General features: G+C 44.8%; 6 protein-coding genes across 9 annotated transcripts; 2 read left to right on the forward strand and 4 right to left on the reverse strand.

Annotated features, from left to right (window-relative positions):
- The first annotated feature begins 18 nt into the window (after positions 1-18).
- LOC108155461 (methyl-CpG-binding domain protein 2) lies at positions 19-2141 on the forward strand. Of its 2 annotated transcripts, XM_017286280.2 has the most exons (3): positions 19-285; positions 521-880; positions 1220-2141. In XM_017286280.2, the coding sequence occupies exons 1-3, from the start codon at positions 110-112 to the stop codon at positions 1707-1709; spliced, it is 1026 nt and encodes a 341-aa protein (XP_017141769.1). In that variant the 5' UTR covers positions 19-109; the 3' UTR covers positions 1710-2141. The 2 variants fall into 2 exon arrangements, with proteins under 2 accessions (XP_017141769.1, XP_017141770.1); XM_017286281.2 differs by lacking the exon at positions 521-880.
- A 145-nt stretch (positions 2142-2286) lies between these two features.
- Positions 2287-4159, reverse strand: LOC108155463 (metaxin-1 homolog). 2 transcript variants are annotated; one of them, XM_017286282.2, is made up of 5 exons: positions 3952-4156; positions 3720-3866; positions 3288-3566; positions 2834-3229; positions 2287-2659 (listed from the first exon to the last, which is right to left on the reverse strand). In XM_017286282.2, exons 1-5 carry the CDS (start codon positions 4036-4038, stop codon positions 2585-2587), a joined length of 984 nt encoding a protein of 327 aa, XP_017141771.1. In that variant the 5' UTR covers positions 4039-4156; the 3' UTR covers positions 2287-2584. The 2 variants fall into 2 exon arrangements, with proteins under 2 accessions (XP_017141771.1, XP_017141772.1); XM_017286283.2 differs by lacking the exon at positions 2287-2659 and adding an exon at positions 2675-2775 and having other exon boundaries at positions 3952-4159.
- Positions 4160-4226: 67 nt separating this feature from the next.
- On the forward strand, positions 4227-5236 carry LOC108155464 (U6 snRNA phosphodiesterase). Its single transcript, XM_017286284.2, has 3 exons — positions 4227-4407; positions 4461-4808; positions 4866-5236. The coding sequence occupies exons 1-3, from the start codon at positions 4325-4327 to the stop codon at positions 5212-5214; spliced, it is 780 nt and encodes a 259-aa protein (XP_017141773.1). The 5' UTR covers positions 4227-4324; the 3' UTR covers positions 5215-5236.
- LOC108155457 (dynein regulatory complex protein 11) lies at positions 5167-7981 on the reverse strand. Of its 2 annotated transcripts, XM_017286275.2 has the most exons (5): positions 7719-7981; positions 6662-7662; positions 5690-6598; positions 5468-5638; positions 5167-5406 (listed from the first exon to the last, which is right to left on the reverse strand). In XM_017286275.2, exons 1-5 carry the CDS (start codon positions 7956-7958, stop codon positions 5232-5234), a joined length of 2496 nt encoding a protein of 831 aa, XP_017141764.1. In that variant the 5' UTR covers positions 7959-7981; the 3' UTR covers positions 5167-5231. The 2 variants fall into 2 exon arrangements, with proteins under 2 accessions (XP_017141764.1, XP_017141765.1); XM_017286276.2 differs by lacking the exon at positions 5468-5638.
- A 67-nt stretch (positions 7982-8048) lies between these two features.
- Positions 8049-10171, reverse strand: LOC108155458 (vacuolar protein sorting-associated protein 45). Its single transcript, XM_017286277.1, has 3 exons — positions 9994-10171; positions 9723-9921; positions 8049-9663 (listed from the first exon to the last, which is right to left on the reverse strand). Exons 1-3 carry the CDS (start codon positions 10084-10086, stop codon positions 8231-8233), a joined length of 1725 nt encoding a protein of 574 aa, XP_017141766.1. The 5' UTR covers positions 10087-10171; the 3' UTR covers positions 8049-8230.
- Positions 10172-10811: 640 nt separating this feature from the next.
- On the reverse strand, positions 10812-12125 carry LOC108157804 (mitochondrial pyruvate carrier 2-like). The gene is made up of 3 exons (XM_017289997.2): positions 11764-12125; positions 11662-11702; positions 10812-11232 (listed from the first exon to the last, which is right to left on the reverse strand). The coding sequence occupies exons 1-3, from the start codon at positions 11906-11908 to the stop codon at positions 10969-10971; spliced, it is 450 nt and encodes a 149-aa protein (XP_017145486.1). The 5' UTR covers positions 11909-12125; the 3' UTR covers positions 10812-10968.
- Between the last annotated feature and the right edge of the window lie 2116 nt (positions 12126-14241).

Genomic DNA, 14241 nt, shown 5'->3' on the forward strand with positions numbered 1-14241 from the left:
CTGAGCACCGTTATGCAGCCCTGTGAATACACTGCTCAGCAAGTGGTATCGAAATAGTTTTTCCAGACGCTGCAGTCAAAGAATTTGATAATTATTTAGTTGCGAAACTATGCAGATGAATCCGAGTGTAACAATTGAAAGAAAACGCGTCGACTGCAGTGTCCTGCCAAAGGGCTGGCAACGCGATGAGGGGCGAAAGTCGGGCAGCAGCAGTAGCGCCACTACCACCAACAGCAGCAGCATCAGCAGCAATAACAACAATAAAGTGGATGTTTTTTACTACAGGTAAAAGAAGCTGAACCCCATATCCAGACAGGCGGACACATAGATCCCTCCCTGCACGTTGTAAATCTCGGAATATACGTTTAATCACTCTCACTACTTTTCTGTTATTACATCCGCATACACACCCACACCACACCAAACACACACACGCACACGCCTATGCATACACACAAACACACACATGATCAACCATCCCCCCACCAACACCCACAACTGTGTCCGTCCTCAAAAACAGTCCAACAGGAAAAAGAGTTGATGGAAAGCAGCAGGGGGGCGAGGTATTTGACATTGGAAGCTTTGATTTCCAGTCCGGGAAGCTGCAGCAGCGCCAGCTGCCTTCACCATCGATATCGCTGTACCGCTGCAGTGCCATGCCTCTGCCAATTGGCGCCGGTGGCGCTGGAGCTGGAGCTTCACTAAAACGGAAATATGCCAGGGCCCAGGCAAACAGCGGCGGCGGCGGCACAGCAGCATACTCAGCATCGCCAGCGACAGTGACAGCAGCAGCAACGGCAACAACAGCAGGCACCTCATCCTCCACAGCTGCTGGTGGATCGTCCAGCAATCTGCGCCAGCAACAACAGATGGAACTCAGGTAGAGCCAAGTGAATGTGGCCGGAGGAGAGTACTTGGCTCCAAGCTCGTGCATGCGCAAGAGTGTCTCGTCTTGTTTCCGTAGCCCGTAGCCTTTGTCCAGGCCGCAAAGTCTACAGCAAGAACAATATGAATTTGAATTCGAAAAGAAAAAACCAAAACAAGAAATTGGCATTTGATCGCTGTAACTCTGTGCCACCTGTGCCATAGTTTTTCTCTTAATAGTAATCTGCATGGTTCTTTCTCTTAAATACTTTTCGTTTTTTGTGTGCTGTTGGTGTATTTTGTTGTTGCTTCTGTAGACATCTTCGTACTGATAATCTCTTGGAATCGTTTACAGTCGAGCTCTACGCACAGATGTCTCGCTGGTGCCGCCCATACGACAGACTGCCTCCATATTCAAGCAACCGGTGACACCGATTGGTAACCATACCCAGGATCCCAGCAAGGTGAAGCACGATTCCAAGCATGGGGCCCAGGAGAAGCCCAAACAATTGTTCTGGGAGAAGAGGCTGGAGCGACTGCGTGCATGCCACGATAATGGTGAGGAGCTGGACGATATATCACTGCCCAAGACCATACGCACTGTCGGCCCAAATGTCAACGAGCAGACAGTCCTCCAGTCGGTGGCCACAGCCCTGCACATGCTCAATGCCGGTGTACATGGCCAGAGCTCGACCAAGGCCGAACTGACCAAGAATGCCATGGCATTCATGAACCCAGAACAGCCGCTAATGCATGCGGTTATCATCTCCGAGGAGGACATACGAAAGCAGGAGGATCGCGTCGGTGTGGCGCGGCGAAAGTTACAGGATGCACTCAAGACATGAGTGGCCTGCCACTGAGGCCCTTCCACATCCATCATCTACCAATTCCATTGTAGAATCTACTAACATCTCTATTTATCATATTGACGAACTTTTCGAAATGTACGTTTAAGCCTAGCGTGTAATAAAAAATACCAAGAACCACACCGGAAAACGTTGTGAAGCGAATTTGAATGGATATTTTTGCTTTGCTTTGCTTATATATAATATCTGATCCTAAGTAGATAATAAAACTCTCTAGAGGAACGAAGCTAGGGAGGACTCTCCATTAGCTAAATATAAGTCACATTTGACTTAACTTGAATTTATAGAACCAAAGCAACAAAATTCTTCCATTGCATTCACGCGATATGTACGTTGATTTTTTGCTTTTCTTGGTCAGAAATCCGGTGTGTTTCTAGTCGAGCATCAATGTGCTGCATTATGCACATGATATATATTTTGTTTTTGAATTCTTGGTCATTCCCTCTTGAAGCATTCGCTTTTGCGTTTCGAGCATCAATTTACCACATCGTGTAGGAGCGGGGAAATGCCCACCGCTGATCAAAGACTGTCTACATAAATATTATACCGATCAGGATCGATTTAGACATTCAGATGTTTATTTTTTCAATCCAATAAAAGCAGCAGAGCAGCGTTTGTAATCCTTTCTATTCCGCTCTAATGGGATGACTTCAAAATGCTATATTACACAGACAATTTAAAAACGAATTCGAACATTCACATATACATAGGTATTGGTATATATATATAGTAGTTTACTTATATATATTCACTTGATGTTGGACATTTTTGTTTGTGCTTCCTCCCCTTTATACACTTTATAAATATATACTCTATGGATATATGTACATATATCAATATAGAGAGCTGCATTATTATTCTAGGCCCTCCTCCGCATCATCAACGTCGTAGTCTATGCCATCGTAATCCGTTGAGGAGCGCGTTCTCAGCTGCAATGGGGGTAAAAAGCAAATCAAATTTTGAAATGGAACTGATAATTTTGCATTCACTAATTTTTTTAAAATTTGTAGAATTTCTGAAGCCAAATAAAAAAGCTGGCCCACAACTAACAAAAAGGATTAAATATTTAGGATCTATGCTATAATAAAAGAGAATGCCCCCACCTGGTTGTAAATACCGCGACATGCTGCAAACGCGCCCATGGCCAACAGGGCTCCGACGCCGGCCAAGATTTTCGTACTGCACTCAGACTCGAGAAATTTATGCTCCGAATGCGTCACACTTACATCTGTGCCGTTCGAGGTCTTTGTGGGTTTCATGGAGCTGAAGCCCTCGTTGCGGAAGATGTCTTTGGTGATGCGGTTGATGAAATTCACTAGATTCTGACACCCTTTGATGTGATTCTGCAGTGGGTTGTTGGGCAGTGTTATATTAAAGATTATGGCCAAATAGCTGTACACAATCGCGTCGAATTCGCTGTAGGTGTCGCCGAAGAACCACACCTTGCGGCCCAGCTTCCGGGAGAGCAGGTTAACGCACTTTTTGGCATTTAAAACCAGCTGAAAGAACCAACATTTGTAAGATAACGCAAAAAGCTTAAACCAAAATAGCTATTACATAGTCCGATTCGTGCTTATCCAGCTTATCGTTCACATCGAAGCTGGCCATAACCTGGACCACATCGCATGCCTCGCGCTGGTATGTGGAGGGATAGTAAAAGTTGAATGGGAATGGCGTGCGCTTGGCATACAGCCCACGGGTGGTTTTATCAAAGTTGAACGGCTCTCCATACAGGAAGTAGTGGTAGTAGGCATGCAGATTGGTGAACACCCAGTTGGCATATGAGGCGGACAAATGCTTTTGTTTGGTGTTTAAGTGCGCATCAATCGGGTAACCCTGAAAGACAGATAGATACGGAACCACAAGTAAATGCAAAATCCATTCATACGCCATACGCAAAATTTTATAAATAGATCCCACAGTTTGTTCACCCGGCATTGTTTTATGCCCATTTGTTTTTGTTGCTGTTCGGTCGGGGTGTGCACTCACCTCAAGATCCAGCACGCGCTTTATTTGACTGTAGCCCACAAATTTGTCATTGCCGATCTGAAGATAAGGCAACTTTCCGGCTCCTGAACGCAGCGGATTCGCATTCGTTTCCACGTCCATGGGGCAGCGGGTGAACCGCAGTAGACACTGCGATACAAATGGCAAGAGTTGGATTCATTGATAGCGATTAAATGGAAATGTGCTGTGTGCGATGTGATGCAACTGAACCTACCAGAGCACGTAAACATTCAAAATCAATTGTCGGCAGACCCCACTCCCCCTTGTACACGTGCAGCATGGCGCCCAGTTGGATATCCATCGGTGTTCAGCTCAAAAATGGTTTGCAATTTTGCTATTCTATAATAATTCTAGCTGTGCACTTGCATGTTAGCCACAAATATTTGAAAAAATATATGCCAAATTGGTTGGCTCGTATCTGAGCAGTGTGACCGCGGATTTATCGATAAAATATACCGTCCGAAAATATTTCGTCAGTATATTTACGGCATATTTCAGTATATTTCTGAGGGCTGGACAGTATCAAATTTCTTCCGGCACACTTTATTTAGTTTGTTTATAATTTAGTTACAATAAAATAATTTATTATGGCTCTTGTAAACTATGAAGGCAGCGGTAGTTCCAGTTCGGAAGACGATCCGCCAAATCTCATCTTTAACACGCTGAAGAGGTAATGGTAGTTTTGGGGCATTCCTGTAGATTTCTACATTTCAACCGTCAAAGATCTGCTGCTCTGCCCACAGCTGTCACCCTTTTGGGCCCCAAGAAGGCAAAACCTGTGGAGGAGGATGCCGATGAAGTGGTAGATGATCCCGCTCTCCATGGCGGACGTATCCGGAGTTTCAAGCACGAGCGCGGCAATTGGGCCACCTATGTTTATGTAGCGGCACTTGCCTGCGCTGAGCAGTTGGAGGAATTCCAAGAGGAAGCCATTGCCTGCCTGGCACCCGACGTCCAAATGCAAGCCAATGAGCCGCTGCATCTGAGTCTCAGCCGGACTGTGGTGCTGCAATACCATCAAATCGATGAGTTTTCGCGATCGCTGCAGGTCGCCCTTAACAGCTCCACGGGGTAAGTCCCTACCGTCGTGACTTCTCACATCATACTAATTGTGAACTCCTTGCCCAGCTTTGCTAGCACTCTTCAAGGCCTCAAGATCTATACGAATGGGGAGCGCACGCGCACCTTCCTGGCAGTGCAGCTGGACGGAGCCTTCACGGAGAAAGTGCTCTCGATCCTTCAGCCCATTGACAAGGTCATGCACGACTATCGTCTACCCAAGTTCTATGCCCCGCCCTCGTTTCATGTGAGCCTACTTTGGTGCGTGGGCGATCATGAGGAATTGCTAAACAAAAAGCTGAAAGAGCTGCGGGTGCTTCTGGAGGATCAAGACACGCTGCAACTGGCTGTCAATGAAATACACTGTAAATGTGGTAAAAAAGATTTTACTTATAAACTTAAACAGAACGTAGTGTGAATAATAATGTATATCAATCAGTTGAGGCCTTTCTTTTTGTTGCCATTTCCCTGTTTGGCCGCCTGGGCCTGCTCCTCAAGGAGACGCTCCTCTTCCAGCTCCAGAAAACGCTGCCGGCGACGTCCCAATGGGGTTTTAGACCACCATGATTCAAAAGCTTCCTCCTCTTCGCGGTAGACGGGATCACGCGTGCTTAAAAAATCAAACAAATTTGATCTATATTGCTTATTTCCATGTTCAGTGTACCACGCACCACAGAACATTGATGAGCTCTGCATTGGTGAGCGGCTGGGTACGTAGCTGTAGCTTCCGTTTGCAGGTCATCACCTCCTTGAGGCATGCATCGATGGCGCCTATGGTATAGCCGTCGGATATCTTTGCCATGGCACTGGTGTCCAAATTGGAGACACCTCCAGAGTACTCACTGCCAAAAAGGAAAGCAGATAAACGCACTAGGACCTCTAGAAATACTCACTGTAGCAGCGTTTTCCAGGCATGCGACATGGCCCCATAGTCGGGTCGTGGAATGTAAATGAACCGATTGTACACCGACTGCAGCATCTTTTGATCCGCTTCCCAGGGTAGATTAGAGGTGCCCACAAAAATGACGCGATCCTCGGGTGCTATATTCTTGATCAGCTTGGGCAAATCCTTCTTCAGGCGCTTGGGATCCGTGCGATCGGTTTTGGGTATCTTTTTCATGAATGGTCGCTCTGCATCGCCCATGTAAATGACAGCTGGCTGCAGCAGTCTGGATACCTTCACCACCAAATGGATGAGCATGATGAGACCCGACTTGCCCGGATATTTGCCCACAATATTGGCTGGTGTGAGGTCAAAGAGCACGGCGCCCACCTCCGTGCAAATTGCATGGAGCAGGGCCTTCTTTCCTGACCCCCTGGGACCGGCCAGCAGTATGGAGCGTATTAGCGGTGTGCAATTGTGTATGGCCTCCGAACCCAGTGGAAGGATGCAGTACTCTGTGAGGATCTGCCGGATGTCGCCTGGCGATGGATTCGTTCCGTTGCGAGCGGTCAAGGCCTTGTCGCCCAGAAATTGCTTTAGCTTCAGCTCCGGATACTTGCGGATAATGCCATTGGTGACCAGTTCTTCATAGAGCGACTCTGTGGTGCGGTCTGGCGTGAGATCCTTCTCCTTCTTCTTCTTGTTCTTTTTCCCCGAGCGACGCGTCTTCTTGCTGCTCTTCTTGATCTTCTTGCCCACGGCCGTCTGCAGCAGTTCGATCTCCTGGCGCATCACATCGTCGACAGCGCGCCGGAATTCGAGCTCCACCTCCTGGTACTTGTCGCTGTAGATCATATCCTCGTAGGCAGCCTGGCTCAACACGCCCGTCTCGTCCTTGTCGCGCCAGGTATCATTGAAACTGTCCATAGATAGAGGGGAACATTTATTATTTTGGTTACTCTTCATTAATCATTCCTCTTACAGATCTATCTCCGTGCGTATGTCGGGCAGACAGATGGATGGTGCCGGCTGGAAGCTGACATCCTCCTCCTGATTCTCATTGACATTCAGATCGCCACTGCGCGCCGGCGACTTGGACTTGTCCTTGGTCTTGCGCGATTCTTTGGAGGATCGTGCAGAGGAGCGACTGTGCTCGCTCTCGGTGCCCGGTCGGCTGAATATGTGCAGAGATCCGCCTTGATCTTCCGTGGGAAAGTCTGGCAGTTTGCCGGTCTTCTCATAGCAATCCTTTACCCAGGCCCGTATTTCGTCGGCAATGTCCTCCTTCATGCTGGCCCCATGCTTCTGTCGAATCTCCTCCTGGACGACCCGCTGTCGCGTCTCGAACTGCTCCGCATAGACGACCTGCGCCTCATAGCGCTTGTCATTGTGCTGTAACTTGTCGAGTTTCTCGGCCCGCTCTTTGAGCACCGCCGCCGGTGGCGGTAGCATACCAATCAGAATCATTTCCTCCATTTTCCGGCGTCGCGTTATCCTACGCGCCGTGTGGCCACGCCACATTTTTTGGATCTTCATGGCCGCCAAGAGGCCAGAATCGCTGCGTTCCTTTTCGGTGCGCTCCTCCGATTTGCCCTTCTCCTTGAGGATGCGTATCTCCTTCATGAAATGGGCACGAAGACGGCCCTGGCGTGCCCGCTCATGCATTTGGAGCATACGTATGGCTTCGATCTCCGTGGTCACGGTCTCCTCCAGCTCGTGCTCCTCCAGCCAGCCCAGCTTGACCAGTATCTCCTGCATGGTTCGCTTGCGAAACTCCAGCTCCTGCTGCCGCTCTCGCAGGAAGTACCGTGGCACTCGCAGCTCCGACTCCATGGGCGTGAGACGCAGTCGTTCTATCACTGCGTCGTTGTAGCTAAATTCCATTAAATCAATGTTGACCAGATCGTGCTTGAGTTCTATGACACGCCCCAGGCAGGCGTCTAGAAGCTTACGCACCAGCTGACGCTTCTGCGGCTGGATCATCTGTGGAATGGACCAACATTGATGTTTGTCTGTATCTAGGATCTCATAATACTTACGTTATCATATACATCCTCCAGGCGATTGCTCAAACAAATGTATCTCAAATAGAACTCGTAGAGACTCGACTGCAGCAGGGCCTTGGCATCGGCATCGGCTGCCACAGAGCCAACGGCTGCATTCATGGTGGCCACCGTTGTCTCCACATCCTGGTGCTGACGCTCATAGTCAATGGTAGACAAGAGCTCGCATTCATGCTGCGACTGATGCCAAATTTCATTGAAATACGTGCTGGACATGATGATGATCCTTTGGAAAAATTATGGTTATTGGTTTGAGCCAAAAACAGAAGACGTTGCCATGGTATCCATTAAAAACAGACACACAAGTATGGTTAATATAGTATATATAGAAGATATAATACATTTTAGCCCTCCAGTCCGTTGCCTGGAGATACATAACCGATAGACAATGATATATTACATGGAATAAGCTTAAGGGGGGAATAGTACAATGGTTTACACAGATAATAAATAGTTAACAATATAGTTTCCGGCTGGTGATATTCCCTCTAGATATTGTCTGTCGAACAATACTTGATCATGGACTTTGTGTGCTTGAACTGAATGCCATTCGTGGCCGATAGCACTTCATTGATGAAGCTCTGCGAATTGTGGATGGTGGTGCCGCCTAGAATGATCTTGTAACCAGAATTATTCAATTGATGGACAGCCAGAGCTTCTTCATAGGTGGCACCGCCAATGATGAACACCACCACCTCCTGGGGCGGTCGTCGGAATGGCACTAGTTCGGAGTTGATGGCCGGAAAGACGGGATCCAGCTCGCGTCCCTTAAATATATCTTCGAGCGTTTCCTTTAGCAGTGGCGTGTGCTGGGTGAAGACGTTCTCCACCCCCTTTAAGCCCTTAATTAGGTTTCTAGTGAGCTTCACGGCGTCGGTAATCCGCACCATGTTGAAGAGATCTCCCTGGCGCACATGGTTTCCCGCATACTCGATCAGAGCGGGCACAATCTGGGGTCGTCCGCCACGGGTTTTGATGATCTGCAGCAGGCTAGAGGTATCACAATTGGCATGACGCTCATAGCGCAACGTATACAGGGCCACCAGCTTCAGGGCATCGTCGATGGTAACCCGTTCGTCGGCAATCAGCTTCTTGATCCTCTGCAACTGAGCGGAATGCTCGGCCTTGCAGGCAATCTCCTGCTCCAGCTCGGACAACTCAAACAAGTTTCGCTTATTGCTCAGCCCCGAGAGCTCCCCAATCACACACAAGTGCTTTTGCACTGTGCCCGACATCTTCTTGAACTGCGGATAGGACTCGATAAAGTTCTTCATGTCCGCTATGCTCTCGACCTTTTTCTGATCGTTAGCCTTGCGCTGGAATTCCTCCATCAGTGCTTTAATGGTTGATCCAATCTCGCCGTAGTTCGCGTACATGTTATTTCCATAAAATTCATCCTGATCGCCGCTCAAGACTAGATCCTTGAAGTCCTTGGGCACATTGGCACGGTCCGACAGGTCAACGCGATTGTTTTTAATCTGCAACAGTTCATGGACCATGGCCTGGTAAGTCCACTGATGCAAGAGCGGCGTCACCGGGTCATCTCGTCGATCCAGAACCAGCAGCAAAGGCGGTGCCGACCCATCCATATTTGAACGAAAATCAAACAGTGTCGAATCCTTGGTGATTTGCTCGTAGATCATCTTGGCCAACAGCTGGGCCGCCTGGGAACCCGCCCGATACCGAATCACTGGATTCAGCTTCAGGGACAGCAGGACAGCTGTGATGCCCTGCATGCTGCGTGTCAGGGCATCCGGCAGCCAGCTCAGATTCGCCATGCAGTTGGGTATGTTGAGGGAGAACAAATTGGGGTTCACGCTCAAATAGTCCGCATAGAGCTCTTTCACCTCCCTCACCGACTCGGACTCGTCGCATTCAGCCAGGTACTTGATGTCAGTGCGTGGTATAATGTTGCTAAAGTCTACAGAAGGTGCGGTTTTAGTGGTGGGGTGATAATCAATCATATATTGCTCCACTTACATATGTAGTACGCGCTGTATTTGGGGTTGCGCAGCTCATTGGCCAACAGCTGGATGTTCTGCTTGGTGGGGCGGATGAACACAATGCACTTTAGGTACTTAAGCCTCTCATTGGAGCGTCCAGAATCAAGCCGTTCAAACAGGTACACCTCCCGCTGTAGCATGTCCGACTGACTAAATGCCATGGAAATAATACTCGTCTGCAACAGATATTATGGATTTCCTCCTATACAAATCTATGACTCGTGGGGGCATTGATTGCTTTCGCTTACCGTCTCTTTGTCCAGCAGGATGATTTTCATGCCCGGCCCCGACTCTGTGCACATTTTTTCAATGTACAACTTTATGCCGCTTATTAAATTCATGATTTGTTTATTATTTATACCGAAATTCCAGCGAAAAATATTTATTTTTTTCGCAATCAGAGGTGGGAGGCCATCGATCAGTGTGACCACGGACTTATCGATAAAATATACAGTCCGCCTCATTTTCAAAATATACCGTAAATATTCTGACGAATTCAAGTTCTATTTTACATATTCCTCGTTTTTGATATTCCGTCGAATAGTACTAGCTATATAGAACATTTAGCCATGCCCACATAATTTTATACGATTGGTGAATCTATTTCCTACTTGACTGGCCTATTCGAAATAATTGTTTCATTCATTTCGTTTAATAATCTTAAGTCTTAATAAGACTTATTAATAATAATAAAGTCTTAATAATATACTAATCACTAACATCACTATCGTCACTAACGATGTCGCTGGGATTTTTTAACATCATTTCAGTGTTCGGTTCAAAATTCTCGCAACCGTTGTTCTTCCTTAGACCTTGTCTCACATGTAAAAGATTTGAAACATTTATATTCTTAAATCTATTTCTTGTATTTGTTTTTATTAAGTTCACTTCGGAGAAAATTCTTTCACATGATGCATTCGAAACTGGCAATATAAGCAGTACTTGTGCAAATTTTAAAATTTTTTCATATTTTAATTCATTGTTGAAATCTTTTATTTGTCCCAATGTATACCAGAAATGGCCAGGACTTTTGTGTGTTTTTAATAAACTAAAAAGAACCTCATCATTTTTTAAGAGGACAAATTCATTATCGATTCCCTGCGGATCTTTAATAAGCTGAGGAAATCTTTTATACAGGTCATTGCAAAGCTATCTTTAGACTAGACAACAATATAATTGTATTTATTTGTTGATGAAAAATTGGTCTATGCATAACTTATGTTCTACTGCTGCAGAAGAGCTGGCTTCTCCGCTGTTACCTTCTCCAGTTTGGTCTGCTCCCACTTGTAGTTGCAGGCCCGCCCCAGTTGGAAAAGCTGCGTCAGACTCACAAACAGATTAACAGCAAAAAGACTGTAGTTCTTTGGTATGATCACCAGAGCGTAGCGCGTCCAAATGAGATTCGTCGCTCCGAGGGCAAGGCAGCCGTTTGGGGAAATAGTGTCTGCAGGTCGGGTCAGATCACTCAGTCCAGCAATAACCAAGCCCTGGGATGGAAAATACACAACAAATACAATTTAAAGATTAGAATAATTATACAACTTGAAGTAATCTACGTTCCCATTGACTGCAAATCTTTGTAGAATGTTTCGAAAGCTCTCTCTAAGAAAAATTCCACGAGAAATCCAAAATCATTCCACTTTGAGTTATCAAAAGTCGCGCGTGTGGGAAATAGATCTGCCTCTGCCTCTCTCTATAGGTTCTTTGAGAGAGGCAATTGCGCATTTATCGCGTCGCTATTCTGAACAGGTTGTCCCGACATAAACAAATCATAATAAAGCACAATATATGGGCGTTTTAGTACGAGTAGAGTAGCAGAAACGCTCGCCTACAGATTTGTTTATCAATGTCGTCGCGATAATGAAAATTTCCGAAGGACGCAGCTGTCAAAGTTATGTAACCTCCTGACAACTTACCCACTTGACCAGCGGTGCCCAAAAGAATATCGTCTTTGGACCTTAACAGAGCGGAATCAGTAATGAGATCAGTTTGTTGGGTGGGCACTTTTGGACACTCACCAGCTGGATGCATCCAGAGGGGACGCATCTTGGGGGGTACAAACTTATCACAGACTCCAATCAGTCCATTGTACGCCTTTGAGTGGAGTCCGAGTCTCTTACCCACTGAGGCAAGGGCTGCTGCAGATGGAGGCTTCGGGGGCATTCTATTTCTGAGAGACAGCCAAGAGAAACTGAAGTGATGTTCGAATATGAAAATTGAGAACAGATGATTCGCGCTGTTTTAGTCAAGCTTCTATTAATTGATTAGAAGTGTTAGTCTAGCAACAGATTGGAACGTGATAAAGTTCTGGAGAGCAGAGCGGAATACCCAAGTAGAATCTGGTACACAAACAGCTCCAACGAAGCTCTCACCGGCAACTGAGCTTTCTGTTAAGTGTGGGGTCCCTATGTTTATGTTTTACTAGTTTTATTAGCGCAATTCTGTTATCACCAGAATTATCATTTCCCATAAGGCATAGATGTCTATAGACATACATTTTGTATGTAAATGTGGCCCCGCACCAACTGAAGCAGGGTAGGTAATACTATCTGAATCTGTTTGGATAGGCATACAGCACCTTTCTATAAAACACATTTGCAAATAAATACACATAACATATACATATGTAAATGTCAATATGTTCGCATGGCGTGTGATTAAAATAATATGAATTATCTTGTATCTGCAGATATTACACTTTTCAATCCGTTTTTTAGAAATCTGTAAATGCTGTATACAAATTTGAAAGGGGGAATACATTCTTCACAATATGCAGTCGGATCATACTAAAGACCTCTTTATCAGAGCCTACGCAATCTAATGCAATCTTAAAGGGGAAGGAACCCTTAAAAGAGCCAGTTCTCTAATTCTGTTTTCTCAATATGTGTCATTGCTTCTTGATAGAGTATTAGTACGTTTTCTCTATATGGGGGCTGTGTGTTGTTTGTTCGCTATTTCCCGGCGGCATGTTAATACGCTTAGCCATTGTCTCGAAACATATTTCTTGAAAATGCAAACCAAACTTTATATGAAAATGCAAAAAAAAATTATATGTGAAAAGGGCGAAAAAAAATATGAAATAGCTCGAACACCTCGATGCCCACGCCCATGTTGTCCAGATGCGACTATTGAAAATAAAATAAATACAATAAAAACGTGTCGCCGACAGGTAAGGACACCTGCAAAAGCCACTTGTGAATAGTCGAATGAAGAAAGGCAGTCTGTGGAGCCAAAAGAATATACACCCAGCAAACATGAATTTTTGACTTCTTCAGCGTCGATAAATCAATTCTTAAAAAAATTATATACTAAATTGTTTGATGTTATATTCATTTACTTAAAAACTAATTTTTTTTCCAAATAACATTTTTTCAACGGTCATTAGGTAATTCTATCAAACGAAGGAAGAAAAAGTCCAGTAAAATTATAGCAACGATTTCTTCAACAAACACTAAATTTTTTCCAATAGATTATTTTGTTTTCTATCAACTAATAATAAACAATATATTTACAATATTCAAGATTTTTCAAAATAAGAATTAATTAATATTTTGTGGTACCCTCCAAACGTATAAAGACTTCAGATATTCATCCGTTATATCCTCAAATCAAACTTCACCTATAATATCCGCTAACTGAACCATAGTTTTTGGCTTCCGTTTTCTTATTTTGGCAGTCATAAGGGCCTAGACATTCTCTAGTCTAGCCAATCTAGTGAATCCTAATATCCAGAATCGTCCGTGAATCATGAAAGATGGAATCTTCTCTCTCAGTAACTGATTATATACTGGCCACAACTCCATTGCGAATAATTTCTTCATACTTTTTTGCATTCATCATACCCTTCCCTTAATCATAAACAGCGATTCAGTTTTATATTTAGATATTTATCCCCATATCATAATATTAGCCGAAGATTAAATTCGGACTCATCCGAGAATATGAACACTCAGATTAACCACAATTTTATTTTTCTTTAAACCAATTTAAGCGAGCTTTCTTCATTCGATTATGTAGAAGTGGCTTTCTGCCAGGGTTCCTTGCTATTAAAGACACCTCCTTTGGTCGAAGCCAAATAGTTCGAGCCGAAATATCATTTGCAAAACTTTCCTGCAGCTCTGATGCTATCTATATATAATTTCCGAACCTGATGCCCGTTTTTTATAACACGATCTTTAATTACACCATTGCTAAGATTGGTAGCCCAAAAAAAGTTATTAACAAATAATAACATTTGGGGAAAATTCATGCTAGAGAAGTCAAAAATGCATGACATTTCGGAGTGCGGTTTTTTTCGCTGAGTGTATGTGCTTTCTATAGCGACTACAGATTTCTACGGTAGCACATTCCAATATATTTTAATTTGGTTGGTAGACATAACTTAGTTCAATAGGTGCCAATATACATACATGACAAAATCACAGATTGACTCTGTGAAAATAGATGAGAGCTTAAAGATCGTTATCGACAAAGTCCATTCTATACTTTATGTATAA

Source organism: Drosophila miranda, chromosome 2 (genome assembly GCF_003369915.1).
Source record: "Drosophila miranda strain MSH22 chromosome 2, D.miranda_PacBio2.1, whole genome shotgun sequence".
NCBI lineage: Eukaryota > Metazoa > Arthropoda > Insecta > Diptera > Drosophilidae > Drosophila > Drosophila miranda.